A 21162-nucleotide genomic window follows, 5' to 3' on the forward strand; every position below is an offset into this window, starting at 1 on the left:
CGCAGACAAAATCCGGCTCCTCCCGTGCTCCCTGGCCGAACAACGGAGAGCAATGCCAAATTCAAATCTGAGGCTGAAATAATGTTGGCCATAAATCCACCAGCGAAACGCGCTAAGTATCTCCGCTAGTACTCAGCTATGGATGGTAAACACCGCAACGGTAAATGCGTGAGTACCGAACCACGTATGACATTGGACGTGCATCAGAATTCGTCATAAGCGACAAGACATTTGGGGAGCTGGTTGCCTTTGACACATCATAGGACCTGGGATCGCTTCAAGTTGTGAATGAGGTTGAGGGAAAAGCCCTGTTCTATCTCACCATATATCTCCAGATCAAAGAACGACAGGTCGCGCAATGTAAACTTGACTAGACATCAAGTACACGCCCCATCAGTGTCATGTATGCACTTTGCGTTTCATCTATCCTTCGTGGCTACGTACACAGGCAAGGCTTTTGTGTAAGCCCCACCTAGGAAATATTCTGGTAACAGCATTTTAGACACAAATCATAACCTGAAGCAGCCAAGGTATCGAGTGAGACCTGAGCTGACCTCAACGTTAACTCGGACATGAATCGGCGAGGGGGACGGCCCTGCTCGCTTGCGATGACATGATGTCGAGGATTTGCCACGCAAGATCGTTCGGGCTGCTCGGGTATTTTGACAGCTCGGGCTCGGGCCGAAGCAAATCCACGCGTCTCTGACCAATCCGTTCACCGACGCGGGCCGACACAGACCGACGCAGACCAATGCATGGATTACTCACTTACCGGTCATGCTCGTGGGTCTCACCGAGTCGGTGCCAAGCTGCCAGAGGATAAAGTAAGGCCAGCGCGCTCGCTTTCATGAATGTCGCCCTCAACCCTCAACGCTCCAGCCATCGCTATGTCAACTCATAAGGGTTTTTGCCTGTGCCAAGCCGTTCAGTACGAAATCACCCTGCCCGGCGAAGGAGAACAGCAGCTGTATAGTATCTGCCACTGCAAGAACTGCCAGAAGGGAGGCGGATCACCCTTCACGGCGAACTTCCTTCTGCCCGCCAAGGTGAACCGTCTACTTCGTTGACGTCTAAGTGCTGGCTTTATTTTGCATGCCGAGAGCTGACTCTCGTGTAATGGACCGTAGAACATGAAGCTCACGAAAGGCATGGAAGGCACCGACGTCAAGTCTTACTCGATGACCCAGACAACGACGGGTACCCCGATGACTAGGTACTTCTGCCCCGTTTGCGGCTCGACGCTATACGGCAAGTTAGCAGCAAACAACGCGGTTGTGATCATACAGACGGGCTCGCTTGACGATCCCATTGACGCGGTCATGCAACCGACGCAGGAGATCTTCTCCCTGGACCGCAGGGAATGGCTCAAGCCATTGGACGGCACAAAGCAAGTGGAAAAGTGGTTCGAGTGAGGGATGTGATTGGACCACGGATGTTTCGGTAGAGTGGCAATGGGTAGCATCTGGCATACAGTGAGCTGGGTTGACATGTTCTCTGAGAAAGGGTTTCGGACTCAAGGTGCTGTAACTTATGGATATTGACGATGAACTCTAAGAGACAACACGTACGCTCATTATGCTATAGGTTTTGTAGTCCTGCCGGCTGCCCTACGCCTGGGCTGCTGCGCTGTCGTTCCGCCGTGAGCCAAAGGAGCATGTTCGATTGAGCGCTGGGGGAGTTAGAAGGTGTAAGTGCCTTGATGAGCAGTATCCGAGGCCTTTCTATTCGAACGAGCTCGAGAATGGTACCATGTGAAGTCAAAACCTAGAGCTGTGCTCGATATGCGTCTGCTAGGAGGAGTAAGTAGATGGGCGAGAGAGTCCAAGGCGTGTGACACTTTCGGAAAGCCCGGACTCCGACCATATCCTCATCTCAGGTTGACATTGACGCAGCCACTTACCTCGGAGAGCGTTTCCCACCGCAATCCACGACGACGCTAAAGATGCCGGACGAACCCCAAGGCTCACTCGACCACGACCTGAACGCTACAATTCAACGCTTGTTCGATGTCCCTGAGCCTCAGCTAACCAGCAACTTGACCAGTTTATTCGACCATGTGAGAACCCTTCCGATAGATGACAAGCCCGTCCTTATAACCCTGGTGAGTCTTTCATGCTACAGCGGGATGCAGTGTAGCTTGCAAAATCTCACCCATCGTGTATTCAAGGCAGCTATGATGAAAATACTCCCCGTTTCGCAGACTGCAACGGAAAGCCCTGCCGCGGCTCCAAGTCGCTGTTCAGAATGGCACTCTTCGGTAGAAGCCAGTGTTCGGACGGGTATGATAGAAACCATGGTCGCAATCCTCTCTGCACCTTGGGACGAGAAATTGCACACGGATACACTCAAGCTTGTCAATGGATACATGTCAAAGGTGTTTGCCTGGCAAGTCCTTATCAAACTGTCTGGCTCGGGAACTATCCAGGAGAGACGTACTGCGCTCAACAGGCAACTTAGAGCGGGCGTAATCCCGCTATGCTTAACGGTAAGAAGCTTCATCGAGCGTCCCAATTTTTGTGATTGTGATAAATGGCCTGTCCCAGACTCTGTACCATCGCGTGCTATTGTTCAGTAAATCCGCGGTGCAGCTACTTTGTCAACTATGCAGCGAGTCTTTCCTCCCCGAAATGTTATCACCCGGTGATGCTGGTATCGTCATTTCCTCGCTATGCACCTTTGCATTGCAGGATCCTGATGGATACAGCGATCAACTGACCGACTCAACCAAGGAGTGGCAGTGGAGTCATAGTAGACTGAATGCAGAGGATCCGTGGGCTAAAAGCGATGAATCTCGGCGTCTAATGGCCAAGCGACTTTTTGGGGACGCGCAGATATTTGCCCTCGATTCTGCTCGTGGTCTCCTGTACTTTGATAGAAGCTGGTCGTCGAGGCGCTTTCACGAAATCATCCAGACCCCAGGTCTTATTGGCTTACTTCTAGACTGCACAATTCTCGAGCTTCCTAGTGTTCTTCCAAGCGATGGAACGGGAATGGCAGGCCCATACCATACCCCATTGGCATGTGAAGCTCTATGTGCTTTGTTTAGGTGGTCGTCGGACACGGTCCCTGGGGTAATTCCGTTACCAGACAATCTCTTTGGAAACAACGACAGCAGGCCATTGATTCAGTCTATGCGATCATTCACTTCGCAGGCCAAGTGGGCGGATAGACTCGTAGATGCATGGACGGCCTCCGGACACTGGTGCGAGGATTCTGAGGAGTTCATGCGGTGAGCAGATAACGTAAAAATTCGGAGAGCGGCCCTGATACCGGGATTCACAGCAGTTTTGCTGCTGCTCAGTCCCTTTATGGTAGTACGCAGTCCCCCTTCAGCCAAGAAACAATTGGGAACTTCTATGATGGATCCGGTTCGTACATTTTTTTCCAGATCAAGATATTACCTCATCATAAACGGGAAACAGGCCGCTCTCGTATTTCACTCCTTCGGATCATCACAACTCTAACCCATTTTTCCGATGCTGCTGGTGTCAAGAATGTCGACATCTACTCCTTATTGGGAGTGGCGTATCAGGCGAGCTTCAAGATGAACCAAGAACGGAACCGCACTCAGAGTATCTGTGACTGGCCGCTTTGGCTAGCGCGGATAACCGAAAGCAGCTACTGGTGCGATCCTGTCCATGTTTCTCCAGAGCGCGTCCTAGGACCGACGGCGTTTGCACGTCTATTAGTCGTGTTGGCGCAGCGCAATGCACTGAACAGCATTCAGTTCCTTCAGAGAGCGCCTGATGGCCTTTCTCCCACGACCTCTCTTGCGCAGATCCAGCAGATGACGCACCCAGACATTATCCGGCGCTTTCTCCATATCTCCATATACCGTATCAAAGACTATATGCAAGGGGCCGTGTACTTGCGCCGGGAGATGCCCGCACGGGCTGGTGTCGTTTTCTACGGCGCTGCAGAGCTCGCAGCTGCCATTATTGCCTTTGTCGACCTGACAGGCGACACTTACACCCAAGCTACGGTCGGGGCCCGCCCGGCACTTGTGGTGGCGCTTGGAAGCCTCGCTCAGATATCTATGCAAATGAAGCAGTATAAACGGACGTACTCCTTGGCTCTGACCGCTGCAGAAGTCGACGGGAAAAGCAATACTGGGGAAAGGATTGATCCTAACCTCGTCGAGGTGTATCGTCGGTTGGCTCGCGATGCTAAGAAGGCGCTCGACTTGCAGTAGAGTGGAAATTAGTAAGGTATGTTTTTGATGATCTGAACCGAACCAATAACTGAAGCTACAGCTGTCTGATCAGTGATCCAGGTGTGATTGTGCCAACCTGCGTCTTGCGTTCCTCGTGAGGATCCATGTTTAAGCGGTTGCAATGTTCGTCTAAGCATTACCCTATCCATTGGTACCTTTGTGGGGGCGGTCCAAACACTGGGCCACGCGAACGAGAACCAGCGCTACGCGGCTGCGCCACAATATACGATCGACCGCCTTCCGTCTCTCGATTTCTCTTTCGTTGTTCCTTCTGTCTCGTTGGTTCGCATTAGACATTTGCATTCTACACGCGCTGGCATAGCGCATACTGCCCTGAACTCTCAACTACGGTTTAGAGCAGCACTTTAGTCTCATAGTACATACAGTTTACACGCCTCAAATACGTTATAGATTAAGTGCTGCAGTTTAAGTAGCATAGAGGTGTACTTTGTTCTGGTTACCTCAGAAAATCTTACTCCCCTCGATCGCCGTTACTTTCTTTCTGGAAGCTTAATCCTAGGCTTTCCGTCAGCCTCGACCCATAACGAGCCAGCAAAAAAAAACCGGCACAGAGTCCTTGAGCTGCTGGTGTCAGCTCAAATTATGTCATCAGCACCAAGTGCGACCGGAGCGGACCTCAGCAACAGAACGGCCGTCGTCGCACACGATGTCTTGATGGTGACAAGGTATCGCCGATCACAGTGAAATTTTACGGGGCTCAAGGACGTTCTCTGACGCAGACGTTACTTCTTGATGTGCCTCCGTCAAAACATATGTGACCCTACCGGCAGAAATAGGGGTTTTAGCAACATACAGTCCACTGTTGTATCACCTTGAAAAGGTGATCAGCATTTTTAGTCATGTTCTTGCCTGCTCTCACGTCAATAACATTCGTTTACTCGGTCCCGAATCTTGGGGTGCTCTGACTCGAAGTGACACATGCTGCACGCGTACATCATTTCCAACATGCGAAAACTATTACCCATTCCCCGGACTCAGTTGTGCGCGTCGGCGCCAGATTTTGGATGATAAAACAGGGCCTACGCTCTCGCATGCATCGTCACCCCGCCCCGTCTCTAGACGTTCAACCACTACAATGTCCACGTATAAGGGTTCTTGCCTCTGCCAGGCCGTCCAATATGAGATCACGGTACCCGAAGGCGGCCAGCAATCGTACACCGTCTGCCACTGCAAGGACTGTCAAAAGTGGAGCGGATCGGCATTTACGACCAACTTCGTTCTGCCCACCTCAGTGAGTCATTTGTCTGCAGCTACACCTGAGGAACCGGATCCTTACTTTCACTTGACCGCTCTCAGGGCATGAAACTCACCAAAGGCACAGAGGGCGCCGAGATCAAGGCCTACACGGTGACCAAGACCACCAGCGGGAACGCGCTCGGGCGGTATTTCTGCGGCACGTGCGGCTCGGCGCTGTACGACAAGACGGCGGCGAACGATGGGATCGTCATTCTGCAGACGGGTACGCTCGACGACGCCTTTGATGCGGTCGTGCACCCGACGCAGGAGATCTTCTGTCTGGACCGCCGGGCGTGGCTGAAGCCCACGGATGGCCTCAAGCAGGTGGAGAAGATGTTTGATACGGGAAGTTGAACTATGGGCGTGTCAGAAGATCGAGGGTGGGTTGAGAGCAGCCGTGTTGTATAAATGGGTTTTCGAAAGTGACGTGACTGAGACGATCAAGTAAAACGCTATTTTATGAGCCATAAGAGCATTTTGACTGGTGTTAGAAGCGATGAGAGATGTGATGCTGCGATGAACCAAGCCGTCGAGAGGCCAACATACCAGAGAGTGAGCTCGAAGCTGCTCGAAGACAGAAGCTTTTCAGGTTGCTTGGTGCCTGATATCAGGGCGTGCGAATTCGGAATGCCCCGACATATAAAACGCCCCTATCCACATAGGAAACTTCTTGTCTTCTTGTCAGTGTCCTTTCACCCGTCCTGAACGTTCGAACAGTCAGTTCGGTATGCAGCACGAACTCGAACACCGCCATTTCCTGTCACCAAGCGCTGATAGGGGGGATTACTACTCACCTTGTTTCCAGCCAGTCGAACTGGGCTAACTGACCTGGAGTCATCCTTTCGAAGGCAGGGGAAGATATCGCGCTTGGTTTCAAACGCCCACTTCATGTCTGCCCAGAAGGAGATCCGTGAGAAGGATCTCAGGCTTTCTAACGCCATAGGTCCTATTAGGGCCTCCGACCTTGAGTCTTCTGTGAGTCGTGACTCTGAACGAGTACTTGCTCTGATGATGACGTGGCATGCCGATTATCTGTTCAAACGGGCAGTAGTAACTTTCGTTTCGCGATTGGCCCCGCTTTCTTCGAAGTTCAAGGAACGCTTTATTTCGCCGTCAACAGACTTCGAACTGAGACAAGTAAGCGGAGCTGTTTGAACATCAGAAGTCGAAAGTTGGCCAGCGCATGCCAACCGCAACGTTCTCGGGCTTTTGCAGGTTCTCGTGTTCCGAGCTCTTTCCGCCATTTTATCCTCGAGCGCCGGCTTTCGCGCCCATCTCGTTTCTTCCCATAAACCATGGTTACACTCTTTGCTGTCTACACACGGGTGTCGTATGGAGCTCATTGCGACTATTCAGCGGACGTTCCTCGCTCATAACGCCGTGCAGCGGGCTATATAGTCTTCGTGCTGGTGACAAGGTCTCGAAGGATACCCTCCACGCATCCACGACCCCAAAGTTATCATGTCTATCAAACGCGTCATGACCGGTCTCGCCGTCGCTGGTGCAGGTAAGTGCGACTCGCCCCTTCCTCCCCGGCCCGGCATTCACAGCTCGCGTCCGCCGCTCGACCTTGACTGACCACACATGCACACCTACAGCCCTCGCACAGTCCTCGTCGTCCTACACCGACCCGGAGAACGGGATCACCTTCCAGGGCATCACCGACCCGACGCACAACGTCACGTACGGCTTCGTCCTCCCCACGTCGCAGAACTCCACGGGCGAGTTCATCGGCGAGGTCGTCGCGCCCATCGCGGCGGGCTGTGTCGGCGTCGCGCTCGCGGGGCAGATGGTCGGGGACCTCCTGCTCGTCGCGTGGCCGGACACGAGCGCGGGGAAGATCGTCAGTACGACGCGGTATGCGACGTGAGTTTGTTTTTTGTGGGTTTGTGTGTACAGTTGATAGAGGTTGATTGTGCGTTCGTCTGGACTGTGAAGTGGATATTCGTCTCCTGCGTGAGTATTGTTTGGCAAAATCTGTTTGGACGTGACTGGCTGACTGCGGGGGATCATGCAGCGTGTACGCCGGCCCAACTATCACCGATCTCAACTCGACGACGGTGAACGCGACGCACTGGAAGTGGGTGTACCGGTGTGAGAACTGCACCAGTACGTCTGTTTCTCTCCACTCTTTATTACCACGGCTAATTACCTGCGCCGTCTCCCCAGCGTGGAACGGCGGCTCGCTTAACACGAACGCGTCCTCCGCCGTCGCGTGGGCTTATTCGTCCTCGGCCCCCGTAGACCCTACTAGCTCGAACACGACGTTCCATGAACACGACGACTGTGGGTGATTTAATATAATTGAACTCCCTTTAGTTGTTGATGTTTGTAATTGCAGTCGGTTTCTTCGGTATGGCATGGAACAACGCGAGCAGCGCGAACTACAGCAGTTACGTCTAACGCATAGATAGAATGGACAGCTGGGCTGCTTGAGGAGACTGAGGTCTAGAAAGTGTCCATGTATGCGTTAGTATATATGTAATTTATGTGCAGCGAGCGGGTATGGCCGTTGACATTCATGTTGCATTCGGACTGTGCGCAACTTCCAACAGATGAGGTGACGCCTGTGAGTGTGACATGCAATCATTAGGAGCCTTCGGTCTCAGCAAGTGATGAAGTGGAAGGAAATGGAGGCAGCATAGCAGACAAGCTTCCAGGCGACTTCAAGTTGAGGACGCGACAGTGGTTTGCAGAGTGAACCACGACGCGTTCCGGCGATAAGACACTGGGCAGCGGCAGGTCCGATTCCCACGCCACCCGGTCAGCTGTGCCTCATCACTCCGTCAGCGCACTAAGCGAGGGTCGAGCTGTGTGGACTGTGCGCACTGCGCCTACCTGAAACAAAGACCACCCACGTCGCCATCGACCCCCCCTTCATCCACTCTCGTTCAGTTCTTCCTGCATCCCAGTAAATGCCAACGACAACCACACTCACGCCCGACGAAAAGGCCAAGGTCAAGTCCGCGATCCCGCCCGCGGCGGGCAAGATCAAGACCGCCGCGCCCGCGCGCGTGTACTATGCGCACCCGCAGCCCGACGGCTGGTCGTACTCAGGCGTCGAGGGCGCGCTCGCCCTGGTGGAGGACACCACGAAGCAGGCGTTTGCGTTCAAGATGGTGGACTTTGCGGGCACGCGGGGTGTGATCTGGGAGCACGAGCTGTATGATGGGTTTTTGTATAACCAGGATCGGCCATACTTTTATTCGTTCCCTGGGGATGTGAGTTTCTTTTTGGTGATTTGGTTGATGTTTTGGGTGATTCTGATACTGTGAGTGGGTGGTGTAGGAATGCATGGTGGGGATTGTGTTTTCGGACGAAAAGGAGGCGAAGGACTTTCATAAGAAGGTGGTCAATCGGAAGACGTCTAAACGTGAGTTGGTACAACGTCTATATACATTCATTGGTTGCTCATTTTCCCCCCAACTCATGCTTCTGTGTGCTTTGTGTGCTTCTATAGCCAAAGCTGCCAAGTCCTCGAGCAAGAAGTCCGGCTCCAAGGGGCCTATCGATAAGTCCATGATCTCCGCGCCCTCGAACTTTAAGCACATCTCGCACATGGGCTACGACCCCGACAAGGGCTTCGAGTCGTCCAACGTCGACCCGTCGTGGCTCACCCTCCTGAACCAGCTCGAGAGCGCGGGCGTCTCGGCCTCCGTCATCGCTCGGGACCAGGAATTCATCAAGAAGTTCGTGCAGGACGCGCAGAAGTCTGCGCCTCCTCCCGCTCCTAAGCGCAAGTCGATGAAACCGCCGCCGCCACCCGCGCCGCGGCGTGGAGCGCATCAGGCGACGGACAGCGTCGACAGCGTCGCGAGTGTGACTGCGCCTGCAGCGCGTCCTCCGCCCCCTGTGCGCCCGTCGCAGCCCCCCGCGCCGCCTCGTCGCTCGCAGACCACTTCTCAGCCGCCTGCACCCCCACAACGGCCTCCGGCGCCCCCTGTGCGTGGTGGGCACCCACCACCACCACCGCCCGCGCGGCCCGCTGCGAACGGAATAGCGCCGCCCCCACCTCCTCCACCCGTCAGACCCAATGGCGTGGCGCCCCCTCCTCCGCCTCCGCCTCCACCACCACCTCCGGCCGGCGGGACCGCACCTCCCCCGCCTCCACCACCTCCGCCCCCACCTCCACCAGCAGGAGGCACAGCACCCCCACCCCCTCCTCCGCCACCTCCGCCCCCAGCAGGCGGAGGCGGAGGGGGCGGCGGAAGTCCCGCACCGGCCCTTCCTGCGCCGGCACCCGGCCACGACGCGCTGCTGGAGAGCATTCGCGGGCAGAGCGTGGCGAAGCTGCGCAAGACGAGCGGGCCGAACGCGACGCCGTCGCCGCCTCCCCCGCCCGTCGCTGCGGAGGAGTCGAGTGGGGGAGGGGGAGATTTGACGTCTGCGCTTGCTGCTGCGCTGATGGAGCGGAATAAGAAGTTGGGGGATAGCGATGAGGAGGAGGAGGACGATGATTGGGATTAGGGTTGGGAAGGGGTTGGGGGTTGGCGAGCACTAGGGAAGGTGGTGGTCGGCTGGTTGCTCGTTGTTGTATAGGGCTGGGATGGTATTCCGGACCCGGTTGTTTCTTGATTTATCTTTTTTCTTTACACTAAGTTCGGTTTGCGCAACTACTCGCTGCTTTACTTCGAATTCGCTATCATCATGGTGCAGTCTGAGTATAAGTTTGAGTACAAGTCATCTCTGACGTATGTTACGTCTCTGCGATATACTAAGTGTAGAGAGCTCCAGCAATGTATGTCCCATCGTGTGTTGATGAACGTCATTTGAGTCCGACCGATGAATGTATCCGAGTCCAGGATCGTCGGATGGCGATGAAGAGGCGCTGTCCCCGGCAGGCGTATCTTCTCGCAGCTTGCAATACCTCAATGCTGCTTCCCGCGTCGGCCCGTAGCAAAGTCCGTGGATGCGTCGGGTGGCAGGCGCGGTGTCGAGGCAGTGGTCGGACTGCGGGGTAAGGGGTTTCCTGGGAGGGCGACCGATATAGCACGCGGGGAGAAGATGCCGCGCGGGCCGAGCCGAATCAGGAAGGGCGCTTGTCAACGATACTTGAACAGGCCAAGGGCAACAAGAGAGGGCCACCATCACTCGCCGCGATTCTCCCTTTTCGCCCATCTTTATCCGCTCGGCGAACGTTCTATACAGAACAGCTTTGCTCTTACCACTCCGCGTCCTTTGTTGCTTTCTAGAAAACATCCATCATGGCTGACCAGTTGGTATGTCCTGCTCTTGTCGTTGTCACGTGTGCCCTGTGCCCCGCTCGTCCTCTGCTTGTTATCGTGTCATCGCTGTTGCGGGCGTTGTGCTGACGATGCTGCCGCGATCGCGATTTACAGAGCGAAGGTGAGTTGCATGCGTGCGAGGGAGCGAGGATCGGAAGCTGAATGGCGCGATGGTGCGATCTCTGCGGTGTAGAGCAAATCTCTGGTGCGTTGTATGCTATCTGGCATGTGCTGTGCGGTCTCTGATCTATTGGCGCTTGCCTCGCAGAATTCAAGGAGGCCTTCTCGCTCTTCGACAAGGGTGCGTTGACCCCTCATTTTCTTTCTCTTCCTATCTCATTACTCGCTCTGCATCGCAATCTCCCCCGTCCACACAGACGGCGATGGCACGATCACGACCAAGGAGCTCGGCACGGTGATGCGCTCGCTGGGGCAGAACCCGACCGAGGCGGAGCTACAGGACATGATCAACGAGGTCGACGCGGACGGCAACGGCACGATCGACTTCCCCGAGTTCCTCACCATGATGGCGCGCAAGATGCGCGACACGGACTCGGAGGAGGAGATCAAGGAGGCGTTCAAGGTCTTTGACAAGGACGGAAACGGATATATCTCTGCTGCCGAGCTGAGGCATGTCATGACGAACCTTGGTGAGCTTTTTGTTTTCGATATGTTCCTCCCCCGCTGGTGTGCGGTTTCGAAGGGATTGGGTGTGCCGGAGTCGAGGGGTGACTGTGTGGGCGCCTGTGGGCCGTTTGCTGATCCGTTGTTTTTATCTAGGCGAGAAGCTCACGGACAGTGAGGTCGACGAGATGATTCGCGAGGCTGACGTCGACGGTGACGGCCAGATCAACTACGATGGTCCGTCCTTGTCTTCCCTTCTCCACCCTCTCCTCGTTTTCTGATTGCGCTTCGTTACCTCCTCGCCTCCGTACCTTGCGGGATACAGAGTTCGTCAAGGTGCGTCACATCTCCACTCCGCCATTCATCTTGGGGCCCATTCATCTCGATGATCTCACTGACGGATGTACTTTTTTTATTTACAGATGATGTTGTCCAAGTAGACTCGTGATCGGTCGAACGAACACGCGTAATCGAATAGTGTACATACGCTCTATTTTACCTCGTCTTGTGTCTTTATCCGGAGGCGGCTTCCATGTGACGATTAGGCAGCAGAAATGTAAAGAATGTGATATCCGTTGTTTGTTTGCTTTTTCTCTTTTTTCTTCGTTTCGTTTCGTTTTTCGTTTGATGTTCGGGCTGTCTGTTCATTGCGTCAGGAGCTGTCAAGCATGTTAGGAGCTAGTAGTGCTTTGGATGCATAGTCGTCTCGAGGCAGCGTCACTACGTCGTATAGTCGTCAGCGGAGCGAGTCTGGAGTAGGTTTGTGCCGTGTACAGATCATTACATTTGCATGACCTTCCATTGGCGTGATTCAGTACTGGGGTCACTAGAAGCAAACCTGATGCAGCTGTGCCGGTCATATGGAGCCGAGGCACGGAGCGTGACATCATCCGCCTGCCCAAGCCTAAGGAGCCCAAACAGAGCCAAGGGGCTCCGGCGCAGTCCGTCCATAAGAGTAGCGCAGCACATCGACCCCCTTGAGCTTGATTCCTGTATATAAACCACATTCAGGTGCTTAGGACTAACGCACCATCTCGCTTTTACCGCATCCCATATCTTCATACGCACACTATTGCAACAAGCAAGAACTACTTTATTATGTCGAACCTCGTTAACAAGATCAAGGACAAGGCTACCGGCGCCGGCGGCAATGATAAAGGCGGGGAGCAAGAGCAGCAGTTTACGATTCAGCCGCATCCTGCTGTGAGTGTTCACTTGGTGCCCTTGCGTTGGTGTTTCGGATTGTCGCAGTGCGCATAATATCTGCGACGCTGGGAGCGAAGGACATGGTCTTCTGGTCCAGTGTCGGGCGGTTGACAAACATCGAGTCCTGAGTGTTTCCAGGCTAGCACAGTTGCCATTATCCCGTGCCCGTCTCGATCACCTCGCGAAAGCGATTCTTGATTGAAGTTTATATGCCTTGAGATCTGACTCGAATGATCAACAACTTGGAGGTGATAGTCGCTGACGCATCTCATCTCACCACAGAAAACGAACAACCCGAGCGATCTCGTCGACCCGCCGCAGCCCGGTGCTGGCCTGAACAGCAACCCGGAGATGCAGGCGCACCACGCGCGCCAGCCGCATGTGCCCAGCCAGGACATTCTGAATAGTCTCGAGCAGCCCAAGGTGAGCGTCCGAGTTTGATTTGTAGTGGGCTTTATACCACGGATCATTTCCTACTCTCTACACAAGTTCTTGATCATGGTATGATGGTCCCTATATGCATCTGATGATGTATACATTTGCATCATTATTGCTGCAGGACGTCTCGGTGATTTACCAGTGGATCATGCGGTGACTTGTCGACCGTGGAATCATCTGCATTCTTCCGATCGCTCGGGGCCCGCGTCGTTGGATATTGTTGATAGTTTGCTGACGTCTCGTTTTGCAGAGCCGTGAGGAGCTTCGTGCGAGGCAAGAGGAGCTTAACAGGAAGTGAACAAATCGCGAAGATGTAGAGGACGCAGCGTTTCATGTAAAAGCAGCCCCGTGCAGGCCGTTGTTGTAGCTATTTCTGATGTTGGTTTTGTGCAGGTGATCGCACCTGACCTGTCGTTTAAAGAGTCAGTGTGGCGTGCTAACAATGCATACTTCCTACTCTAGGCGAAACCTCGCTTGTTGCATATCTCTGCTCATTACATGTCTTGGTTGTCGCATATCTTTGATCGTTACACATATTACTTTCAGACTCTATAAGCATATGACCTTGCGCTCGGTGCACTTCGGAGCGACGTGTGACTGGCATAAGCTGCCGTGCATACAACGATGTGAATGACCCTTGGCTCGTCAGGCCGTTTATCTTTTACTTTCCCTTTAATTTATGAGATCTTCTGACAGTTCCTTCCAGGCATTCTCACTTTATGAAGTCCTTGTTGAAACTTAGTAGTGTCAGACCCTCTCTCGGTACAAGCGAATGATGTTCTTCCTAGGCCAAACCTAGGCAGTGTCAGACCTAGGTATATGTGCATGTATTATTGAGTGTAGATCGTTTTATGTACGGTTGTTTGCGTCGCAGCTTCTGCTGGGCCACATTCCTTCCATGTGTGTCCTCGCCACTTGCCGAGGAGCAGTGCATCAACGTTTCAGTTTGCATCTCCGGGTCAGATCGCTGGAAGTAGTGTCGTGTTTCAGCAGCCTCAGTGATAGATGGGTTGGGGCGCCCCACGCAGGGAGATTATACTCACCCTGCCCGTTTATCTCCATTTTCGCCACACCGGCAGCTCTAAACCCACGCAAGCTTCTCTGATATATTTAAACCCCGAGCAGGCTTTCTTCGCCCACCGTCCCCTCATCCCCCTATCCAAATCCAGTTGTGTTTGTTACCTGCCGCAGTCGCGACCCGCCTTGGGTAAATGGTGTGTATACTTTCTCTCGTCGTCGCTGACCATTTGAATCTGCTTCGCTAATTTACCAAGGCTGTAACCTCCATTTTCTGGTCCCTACTTGAACGTTGAACCTTGCAACGACGACCAAATGTCGCTTCATAACTCGGCTAGCCTGCAAACGATGTCGTCCGAGTCATCGAGCAAGTCCTCCATTATCAGCAGGTCTGTGAGGATGGTCAAGAAACGGCTGTCGACAATGAGCTTGAGGTCTTCAGGACGTTCAGGGAGGGATTCAGGGAGTCCGTCTAAGACTAGGTCCCATCAAGTAGACAGCTTCACTTCCTCCAGCTCGAAGTAAGTGCGCTTTATAGGATGTATGGTGTGTTTCATTTTGACGGCGTCAGTAGTCTCAGTCCTCTCGAAGCCATGTTACCCGTACTTGCATCCCCGTATCCACTCTGGATCCCTTGTTAACTGTCCTTTGAACTTGTACTCCGTTGAGTGGTGTGTACATCTTTCCCAACGTCCATCCGTTGGACATTATTTTCCCATTTTAAACCCTCACTCGTTACATATCTTTGCTTATCACATAACATATCTTTTGATACGATAATCTGCTCTATCACGCGAAATTCGCGGCTGTTATTTACCACCCTCTCAGACGCGTTCAAAATTTCTTTTCAGATTACCAAATTTATTTATATCGCTCGTTAATTATCCATAACGTACAAGCTATGAGCCTACATCACAGTTCGTTTGTATAAACTAAGAAGATTAAATTTATCTGGAGACATTGAAGTTACTATGGAGTAGAGCTTCAAGGTTCTTAGATCGAGGAGTAATGGAACAGGGAAAGTCAGTCGGCCGGCTACCCTTGTCTCAGCAATTTTACCGCTTTTTAAGACGTGATACAATGCTCACTGGGTGATACCGCTGACCCAATGTGGATCAGGCTCCATCTCTTCTCCCTCGTCGTCCTTTGCCTTGGATATATTGAACATGGCGAGCATACTGGCCACAACAAGCCACAATGAGTTATCCGCAAAGTATTGCCCTGGACATACGCGCCGTCCAAAGCCGAATATCATCGTGTAGGACGTGTCGTCTGTCAAAGTACCGTCCGGGCGGAGGAAGCGGTTTGGATTAAAACTCATGGGATCGGTGTATCTCGTAGCATCGTGGAAGATTTCCCTGACATAAAGTATGTTCCCATATAAATGAGTGTGTGGTAACTGTGCTTACCAGATATTAACGACCACGAAGCTTCCTGCAAGAGCCATAGTTTTGTGAGTCAAAGCCCAGATTCATGAGGAAGACATGACAATATGGACTGACCTTTGCGGATGAAATATCCTTCATAAACGTCATCCTCCGTTGTGCTACGGGGCAAACCTATGGGCGCAGAAGGCATCCACCGTATGGTCTCTCTAAGAATCGCGTCTACCAAGGGCAAAAACAGCCGGTCGTTAAGATCAGGCAATCGCTTGGCTTGCACCACTGCATCGATTTGTTCTTGCGCGCGAGCTTGAACTTCGGGATTCATGAGCATTGCGTACACGAATGTCAACAGCGTTGACTGTGTCTGAATCATGGAACATGCTTTAAAGAAACTTATCGTACATGATTGCTATACCTACCGTCTCCGCGCCAGCTATGCTCAGCCTTCAGTGAATCTGCTCTGATGACAGCTCCGAGAAATACGCCCACCAGTATAAGCGGTAAATGCCGCATTCTTGAGCGCTTCGACGGTGTCTTGCGGCGGACTCTGGTCCTCCCATTTTCGAAGGATATCTCCCACCATTGAATGATTTCCAGTTTTATTCGCCTAGTATCATGAATAGGTGACTGTGAGTTATATAGCACTGAAAAACTCAGTAAACTGTATACCAAAGTAGTCTGTGTATACTCGAAAGGCGCCGCTGTTGTCTTCTGGACGACTTCACGTACAAGGGATAAAGCCCTTTTGACGCCAAAGTCTGGTACCCACGTCGGCGTGGTAAGCACTGCGAAGAGATCATGCCACAAACTGTAAGCTGTGGTTTTTAGTTCTCGCGGGAGATAAACCTGCGTACAGAAAGGAAGTCCGGAAGCGAGTAGCACTTCGAACGAAAAGACTCGTTCCGCAATGAGCTTGTCGACGTGCTCCACCATGGCCACTAGTGCATCGTCTTTCTGGACAGCGTCATACCCATATACTGCAGACAAAATCACCGAGGCCGAGAACCTGATGATCATTTGCATAAAAATGATCGAGGAAAATATGACTTGAAGCAGTAAACACTGACGTTTGAAGATGTTTCTCGTAGCCTTCGGGCTGAGCAGCAATGTTTACTATGAGGGCATGAGCTTGTCTCAACTGAACCGAATGATATCGTGACACAACGTCACGCCGCAATGCCTCGTGGTAGAAACGTCGGTGCAGTCGCCAAGTGTCAGTATATCCGATAAAACCCGTATTGAATTCGAGACCCATCCTGTCGATCGAATGACGACACGGTTAAACGCTTGGATCGCATACATATGTTGCTATACTGACGCGCTATATCCAGCTGCCGACGGTCTGCCGGAAAACTTGGTCGAACGCTTATCGAGGAGATCTCGGGCAACCTTCTCCGAGCTGATAATAATGATGTCTCGTCCGAAGACGGAACAGCGAAACAGGTCACCTTGGAAGGTAAGGTATTGATAGGTATAAACTTTATACGCCTATACATCAAGCGGAAGTGCACACACCATATATTTTCCTCAGCCGACTGAGGGTAAGGTGATGTTGGGAACCTCGCAACTGGAGGATATTTCCAATGAGAGGTAATCCGATTGGACCAGGGGGTAGATGTGCGCCATTCCGCTTGCCAACGGTTCTTGAAGAGATGAAGTAACCCAACAAGGCAACGGCGAACGCAGAAATAAGGATCCAAGTAGCAGGCATTGGGATGGCATCCTAGGCTGAGGTATGCTCTTCGTTATAATAAGTCTGGACAAGCGTCTGTTTTGACAGACGTGAGAGATTATTAAAGGGGAAGCTGAGGCGCAAGTAGCGTGTGGCACTTTCATGCTAGCAGATCAATCGATGCGGAATGCGGCAGAAGATATCAGACAGTTTTTTTGCTGCTGAATGGCTCTGGGCATCTCGTCAATAATCTTTCCTACACTCGTGATCGCTGTATGACTTGACTGCTAACTCTTGGCTTACTCTCGAAGTTTTGGTGGTCGTAAGGCTTGAAATGTTCTTCAGCAGTGCCCATCGGACCTTCGGATAAAGGCCCCGCAGCTCTAAAGATATTCTATGCAATGAAGTCGTACGGCATAACGCCACCCAAGTCAACGCGGACAAGAACATGGCTCCATGCATGATAACGCCACGAAAACGCACCCGGCCTCAATCTTGCCTCCTTCGTCACTGTTCACGTCACTTATATGCTCGGCTACCCTCGCAATGGCGCGGACGGTGGTACTTACATACATTATCATTTGACTGTGGCGGCGCGGTTCCTCCCAAACTAAACCTTGACGGAATGTTGGGCTAATACGGGTCCAACAGGGGATCAGACAGAATCTCTGCTTCCCAGTAGTGCAAGTCGTCAGCGCGACAGGTTGATCGGGCGGAACATACCCTGAACCTTTCCATAACGGTGACTGAGCCTGGTAGTGGTGGGCAACTTAGAGTAGACGACGGTGCGAGGTCAAGCTCAAACGCGAGGTTACATCAAGATCAGAGATCAGAATGGGACCAGCGACAGGGGAAGAGACAGGAGCGGATCCGCCGCCGAAGCGTTCCTGCAGAAGCTCTGTCAAGATCCACGCTCTGTGCGGGCACACCCGTTGTAGTTAAAGATGCACTGCCCGAAGGGAGCCAAGAATTAGCCTGGGTAATGAGCTGAGAATGCTACCTCCGCCATGACAGTGAGAATCAAGGCTGAAATGGTGATTGCAATGCAACTTGGGTTTCCTCTTGCAGTAAAAGCGCTTATTTTGGCCCTTTCTCGACTCCGACGTCTGGATTCACATAGGACGGGCAGCATTTTTTGCAATAAAAGTAAGGACAACTATGCGCGGATTGAATCCCAGGATAAGTACAATGATGTTAAGTGCTCTACATGATAATACGCTTGACAATCGCAACCTCTGCTATCCCTTACTCGTCAAAGAAGAGGATACCCCGGACCTCGATAGAGGAGCGGAGAGGAGCGTCGGCGGGCGCGGACTTGTCTTCAAAAGCGGTGTGAGGCGTGAGGTGAGCAACGCTGCCGTCCTGGATGGAGTCGAAGCTAAAAGGACACTGTGAGCGACTGAGTTGCAGTGAGACTGGAGCCGCAACATACCACTTGATCAGGACGAGCTCGTCCTGAGTCATGCCCTTGACGTATTTCCACTTGTGGTCCGGGTTGTACGTGACGCCGAAGGTCTCGCCCTCTTTGTCGGGGTAGACGAGGGCGACGGGGATGAGGTCCTTGGCCTGGTCTATGCTGCGGAAGTCGCAGAGACCAAGGGGCCAGTCCCAGGCGGTGTTGTCGATGGGGCGCCAGAGGTTGACGACCTGGAAGCGGCGCTTGAGGAGCTCAGGCGCTTCCTCGGGGAGGTGGCGGTGGACGCGGGCGATGGAGGATTTCAGGGTCTGGTCGACGTGCACCAGGGAAACGGGCTGGCGGCGCTCGGGTGAGTCATCCGCTTCGCCGGGGCGACGACGGCGAACGGCTAGTAGCGCCTTCAACAAATGCGGGAGAGAAGAGCAGTAGACGCGACTCACTGTGGTCGAAGATGAAAACGCGGCTAGCACCCGAGAGCTTCTTGAAGTACTCAATACACTCCGGGTAATACTCCTTCTCGATCTCTTCGGAAGTTTTGAAGCTGCAGTGCTTGGTGGGGCCTTTGTGGAACTGGAAGCCGGAGACATCGAGATTATACGATGTCTGCTTGCCAGCGGCAGACTCCTCGTCGAAGATCTCGCGGATATTGTGGACTGTGACGGGGTGGCTGTCGTACGTGTAGTTCCGATCGAACTTCCCGGTGACAGGGTCAGCGTTGGCCTTTGTGTAAGGGCGGGAGCCGTCTTCGGGGAGGCCGTAGTAGTTCAGGTCGGTGGCGATGGTAGACATCTTGGCAGAGGAGAAAGGGGAGATGAGGAGTGAATGACTTGAGTAGGGATCGAGAAGGTATATATACCCCGCGGGCTGCATTCCCCATGACGCCACCCCCAGGTATCGGTGAATAGCCAGGTCGGAGACGCGCACCTGCAATAGCAAGGTGCCTTGCTTCCCCGAGAAAATGGCCGGTCAGGCGGATAGAAAGCATGAGTATCGACACAGCCCAGAGTGGTGCGACACCCCTATATGCCTTAGAGCACAGAGAAGACGCGATCATCCAGGGAGGCTCATCGGCGCCCAGATACGGCCGCATGAGTAAGCCGGGGACAAGGTTGACGAGGAAAAAAGCATTGCACTGCACCCCAAATTTACAGCATGCTAGGGAGAGGTTGGGCTGTAGAACGGTATCTCCCATGGTGTGGTGAAACCCCGGTGGACCTGACATCGAGGTCGGGAATAGCTTAATTTAGCGAGTGCTTCAATGTTACTCAGCCACTTTAGCATTTGATGTAGCCACGAAGTTGATTCGAGAGATTCACTTGTTGATTGACTCGGTCGCACTATGTGCTTGTTGACTGCACCGGTCCCTTTAAGTATCCTCTGGACATGTCAGAAACCTGCATCAGCGGTTGCAACCGTAGGGCCCCAAAGCGGTAAAATCGTCAACCTGCTTACAAGTGACTCCCCTCTTGCACTAGGTTACAAACGACCACCCGTGAGGTTTGTCTCGGATGCGTCGTAGAAGCTAGAATTGATTGACAGGATTACCGACATTTGCCGGGGAGGAACGTCAGCAGGCTAGCTGTGCCTCGGCCAGTGTTGACAAATCTTTGCAAAGCCGAGAGCAGTCTACATAATTTGAGAATGATCAGCAAGCTTGTTCAGTTCGTTTCACCTGTGACGGTGAAAAGCAGCGCGCAAGTGCCTTGCATGGATGGTGAAATCTGGCGAAAGACAGAAACATGAGAAAGACCGTTGACGACTCGAGAACGCCCGGGAAATGGGAAAGGCGGCATTTGCCGCCGCGGCGGCGTGGCGGCGCGGCGGCAGTGGCGGTGCCAATACCAAACTCCCACGATCTCGACGCGACTGGCGCGTCGCCCCTGGGCCAGTGAGCCACAGATAAGTATTCCTTCGCCATTAGGGCTGTAGAATTCCTTCTGTAGTAGATTATCGTCCCCAATAAAAAGTGTTATCTCCCCAGAATCCCTCTTCGTCTCGCTCCCTCGCTTTCTCTATTTTCTTTATTCCCCTCGTCGCAGCAAACATGTGCCCAGGCGGCCATTCTACTACCTCGGGCTGTCCAACTACCTCGGGCTCTCCGTCTACGTCGAGCTGCCCATCTACTTCGAGCTATCCGTCTACATCGGGCCATCCATCTACCTCAGGCGGCCCATCTACGTCGAGTAGCAGCCACTTTAGCTTGTCGGACGAGCCCTATGAGATCGACGGTGTCCCTTACTGCCCTTGGTGTCATCTACCGCTGCAGCCCAGGCGGTGCGCTAACGGTAGGGTGGATCATATCAACCGGTACTTCGTCGTCGTACGTTTCTCTAATTTTATTCTGCGTTTGTATCGCTCACGATTCACCCAGTGCGAGAATGTCCACGCTCATCCGTTGGGACGGGGCGACAAGCTCAGGAAGTTCTGGCACTGGTATCCTCTCTATGACGCCCCAGAGCATATCATGCTCCTCTCAGACAACTCTTGGACTCCTCTATCCTCACCCGCCTCATCTACTCCCGCGCGTTCTCCCGCTACCACTATCCCACTACCAGCTCTTTCTATTCCTCAAAGTACCCCATCAGCACCTCCCACTTCGGCTGCTAGTCAGCCAGTACCTCCTTCCCGTACCTATCCCCCCCTTGGACCCTTCGTCGCCGGTTCCCTCAAGTGTATTTGGGAAGGCGGCTGCACCAAATCGGCGCCGA

At 53.1% G+C, this 21162-nt stretch overlaps 11 protein-coding genes across 11 annotated transcripts; 9 read left to right on the forward strand and 2 right to left on the reverse strand.

The window, feature by feature from the left end:
- Window positions 1-887: 887 nt before the first annotated feature.
- CONPUDRAFT_158734 (glutathione-dependent formaldehyde-activating GFA) lies at window positions 888-1412 on the forward strand (the record flags this gene model as incomplete). The annotated part of the gene is made up of 2 exons (XM_007775759.1): window positions 888-1046; window positions 1128-1412. 2 exons carry the CDS (start codon window positions 888-890, stop codon window positions 1410-1412), a joined length of 444 nt encoding a protein of 147 aa, XP_007773949.1.
- Window positions 1413-3131: 1719 nt separating this feature from the next.
- On the forward strand, window positions 3132-4433 carry CONPUDRAFT_169190 (uncharacterized protein; the record flags this gene model as incomplete). Its single annotated transcript, XM_007775760.1, has 4 exons — window positions 3132-3229; window positions 3283-3368; window positions 3423-4208; window positions 4266-4433. The coding sequence occupies 3 exons, from the start codon at window positions 3132-3134 to the stop codon at window positions 4190-4192; spliced, it is 954 nt and encodes a 317-aa protein (XP_007773950.1). The 3' UTR covers window positions 4193-4208; window positions 4266-4433.
- Window positions 4434-5152: 719 nt separating this feature from the next.
- CONPUDRAFT_131461 (uncharacterized protein) lies at window positions 5153-6009 on the forward strand. The gene is made up of 2 exons (XM_007775761.1): window positions 5153-5465; window positions 5531-6009. The coding sequence occupies exons 1-2, from the start codon at window positions 5310-5312 to the stop codon at window positions 5822-5824; spliced, it is 450 nt and encodes a 149-aa protein (XP_007773951.1). The 5' UTR covers window positions 5153-5309; the 3' UTR covers window positions 5825-6009.
- A 583-nt stretch (window positions 6010-6592) lies between these two features.
- CONPUDRAFT_85175 (cytochrome domain of cellobiose dehydrogenase Hp3 Ph 7.5) lies at window positions 6593-7908 on the forward strand. The gene is made up of 6 exons (XM_007775762.1): window positions 6593-6977; window positions 7069-7336; window positions 7409-7426; window positions 7488-7579; window positions 7640-7756; window positions 7812-7908. Exons 1-6 carry the CDS (start codon window positions 6932-6934, stop codon window positions 7871-7873), a joined length of 603 nt encoding a protein of 200 aa, XP_007773952.1. The 5' UTR covers window positions 6593-6931; the 3' UTR covers window positions 7874-7908.
- A 368-nt stretch (window positions 7909-8276) lies between these two features.
- Window positions 8277-10217, forward strand: CONPUDRAFT_139890 (uncharacterized protein). The gene is made up of 3 exons (XM_007775763.1): window positions 8277-8691; window positions 8759-8843; window positions 8931-10217. Exons 1-3 carry the CDS (start codon window positions 8386-8388, stop codon window positions 9935-9937), a joined length of 1398 nt encoding a protein of 465 aa, XP_007773953.1. The 5' UTR covers window positions 8277-8385; the 3' UTR covers window positions 9938-10217.
- A 335-nt stretch (window positions 10218-10552) lies between these two features.
- Window positions 10553-12110, forward strand: CONPUDRAFT_139891 (calmodulin). The gene is made up of 8 exons (XM_007775764.1): window positions 10553-10689; window positions 10810-10816; window positions 10889-10900; window positions 10964-10996; window positions 11073-11345; window positions 11476-11556; window positions 11645-11655; window positions 11742-12110. The coding sequence occupies exons 1-8, from the start codon at window positions 10675-10677 to the stop codon at window positions 11757-11759; spliced, it is 450 nt and encodes a 149-aa protein (XP_007773954.1). The 5' UTR covers window positions 10553-10674; the 3' UTR covers window positions 11760-12110.
- A 223-nt stretch (window positions 12111-12333) lies between these two features.
- Window positions 12334-13538, forward strand: CONPUDRAFT_111803 (uncharacterized protein). Its single transcript, XM_007775765.1, has 3 exons — window positions 12334-12522; window positions 12808-12948; window positions 13214-13538. The coding sequence occupies exons 1-3, from the start codon at window positions 12418-12420 to the stop codon at window positions 13259-13261; spliced, it is 294 nt and encodes a 97-aa protein (XP_007773955.1). The 5' UTR covers window positions 12334-12417; the 3' UTR covers window positions 13262-13538.
- A 508-nt stretch (window positions 13539-14046) lies between these two features.
- On the forward strand, window positions 14047-14697 carry CONPUDRAFT_139893 (uncharacterized protein). Its single transcript, XM_007775766.1, has 3 exons — window positions 14047-14177; window positions 14238-14501; window positions 14552-14697. Exons 2-3 carry the CDS (start codon window positions 14296-14298, stop codon window positions 14619-14621), a joined length of 276 nt encoding a protein of 91 aa, XP_007773956.1. The 5' UTR covers window positions 14047-14177; window positions 14238-14295; the 3' UTR covers window positions 14622-14697.
- A 367-nt stretch (window positions 14698-15064) lies between these two features.
- CONPUDRAFT_169196 (cytochrome P450) lies at window positions 15065-17403 on the reverse strand (the record flags this gene model as incomplete). Its single annotated transcript, XM_007775767.1, has 11 exons — window positions 17323-17403; window positions 16881-17268; window positions 16684-16813; window positions 16433-16621; window positions 16220-16371; window positions 16035-16150; window positions 15855-15972; window positions 15785-15798; window positions 15483-15729; window positions 15390-15414; window positions 15065-15338 (listed from the first exon to the last, which is right to left on the reverse strand). The coding sequence occupies exons 2-11, from the start codon at window positions 17074-17076 to the stop codon at window positions 15065-15067; spliced, it is 1461 nt and encodes a 486-aa protein (XP_007773957.1). The 5' UTR covers window positions 17077-17268; window positions 17323-17403.
- Window positions 17404-18151: 748 nt separating this feature from the next.
- On the reverse strand, window positions 18152-19670 carry CONPUDRAFT_85179 (uncharacterized protein). The gene is made up of 3 exons (XM_007775768.1): window positions 18895-19670; window positions 18470-18842; window positions 18152-18415 (listed from the first exon to the last, which is right to left on the reverse strand). The coding sequence occupies exons 1-3, from the start codon at window positions 19241-19243 to the stop codon at window positions 18283-18285; spliced, it is 855 nt and encodes a 284-aa protein (XP_007773958.1). The 5' UTR covers window positions 19244-19670; the 3' UTR covers window positions 18152-18282.
- Window positions 19671-20193: 523 nt separating this feature from the next.
- CONPUDRAFT_158743 (uncharacterized protein) lies at window positions 20194-20641 on the forward strand (the record flags this gene model as incomplete). The annotated part of the gene is made up of 2 exons (XM_007775769.1): window positions 20194-20342; window positions 20398-20641. 2 exons carry the CDS (start codon window positions 20194-20196, stop codon window positions 20639-20641), a joined length of 393 nt encoding a protein of 130 aa, XP_007773959.1.
- Window positions 20642-21162: the final 521 nt, after the last annotated feature.

Source organism: Coniophora puteana (assembly GCF_000271625.1).
Source record: "Coniophora puteana RWD-64-598 SS2 unplaced genomic scaffold CONPUscaffold_15, whole genome shotgun sequence".
Classification (NCBI taxonomy): domain Eukaryota; kingdom Fungi; phylum Basidiomycota; class Agaricomycetes; order Boletales; family Coniophoraceae; genus Coniophora; species Coniophora puteana.

What these genes read in the sequence shown, in the direction of transcription:
- CONPUDRAFT_131461 (XM_007775761.1), top strand. Translation starts at nt 5,310, where the DNA reads ATGTCCACGTATAAGGGTTCTTGCCTCTGCCAGGCCGTCCAATATGAG. An exon ending in ACTTCGTTCTGCCCACCTCA is followed by an intron (nt 5,466 to 5,530) that starts GTGAGTCATTTG and finishes GACCGCTCTCAG; the next exon opens with GGCATGAAACTCACCAAAGG.
- CONPUDRAFT_139890 (XM_007775763.1), top strand. Translation starts at nt 8,386, where the DNA reads ATGCCAACGACAACCACACTCACGCCCGACGAAAAGGCCAAGGTCAAG. An exon ending in TTTATTCGTTCCCTGGGGAT is followed by an intron (nt 8,692 to 8,758) that starts GTGAGTTTCTTT and finishes TGGGTGGTGTAG; the next exon opens with GAATGCATGGTGGGGATTGT. An exon ending in CAATCGGAAGACGTCTAAAC is followed by an intron (nt 8,844 to 8,930) that starts GTGAGTTGGTAC and finishes GTGCTTCTATAG; the next exon opens with CCAAAGCTGCCAAGTCCTCG.
- CONPUDRAFT_85175 (XM_007775762.1), top strand. Translation starts at nt 6,932, where the DNA reads ATGTCTATCAAACGCGTCATGACCGGTCTCGCCGTCGCTGGTGCAG. An exon ending in TCTCGCCGTCGCTGGTGCAG is followed by an intron (nt 6,978 to 7,068) that starts GTAAGTGCGACT and finishes GCACACCTACAG; the next exon opens with CCCTCGCACAGTCCTCGTCG. An exon ending in GTTCCATGAACACGACGACT is followed by an intron (nt 7,757 to 7,811) that starts GTGGGTGATTTA and finishes TTGTAATTGCAG; the next exon opens with TCGGTTTCTTCGGTATGGCA.
- CONPUDRAFT_111803 (XM_007775765.1), top strand. Translation starts at nt 12,418, where the DNA reads ATGTCGAACCTCGTTAACAAGATCAAGGACAAGGCTACCGGCGCCGGC. An exon ending in CGATTCAGCCGCATCCTGCT is followed by an intron (nt 12,523 to 12,807) that starts GTGAGTGTTCAC and finishes ATCTCACCACAG; the next exon opens with AAAACGAACAACCCGAGCGA. An exon ending in ATAGTCTCGAGCAGCCCAAG is followed by an intron (nt 12,949 to 13,213) that starts GTGAGCGTCCGA and finishes CTCGTTTTGCAG; the next exon opens with AGCCGTGAGGAGCTTCGTGC.
- CONPUDRAFT_139891 (XM_007775764.1), top strand. An exon ending in CTTCTCGCTCTTCGACAAGG is followed by an intron (nt 10,997 to 11,072) that starts GTGCGTTGACCC and finishes CCGTCCACACAG; the next exon opens with ACGGCGATGGCACGATCACG. An exon ending in GCATGTCATGACGAACCTTG is followed by an intron (nt 11,346 to 11,475) that starts GTGAGCTTTTTG and finishes GTTTTTATCTAG; the next exon opens with GCGAGAAGCTCACGGACAGT.
- CONPUDRAFT_85179 (XM_007775768.1), bottom strand. Translation starts at nt 19,243, where the DNA reads ATGTCTACCATCGCCACCGACCTGAACTACTACGGCCTCCCCGAAGAC. An exon ending in CGTTTTCATCTTCGACCACA is followed by an intron (nt 18,843 to 18,894) that starts GTGAGTCGCGTC and finishes AGGCGCTACTAG; the next exon opens with CCGTTCGCCGTCGTCGCCCC. An exon ending in GAGCTCGTCCTGATCAAGTG is followed by an intron (nt 18,416 to 18,469) that starts GTATGTTGCGGC and finishes GTGTCCTTTTAG; the next exon opens with CTTCGACTCCATCCAGGACG.
- CONPUDRAFT_139893 (XM_007775766.1), top strand. Translation starts at nt 14,296, where the DNA reads ATGTCGCTTCATAACTCGGCTAGCCTGCAAACGATGTCGTCCGAGTCA. An exon ending in TTCACTTCCTCCAGCTCGAA is followed by an intron (nt 14,502 to 14,551) that starts GTAAGTGCGCTT and finishes TGACGGCGTCAG; the next exon opens with TAGTCTCAGTCCTCTCGAAG.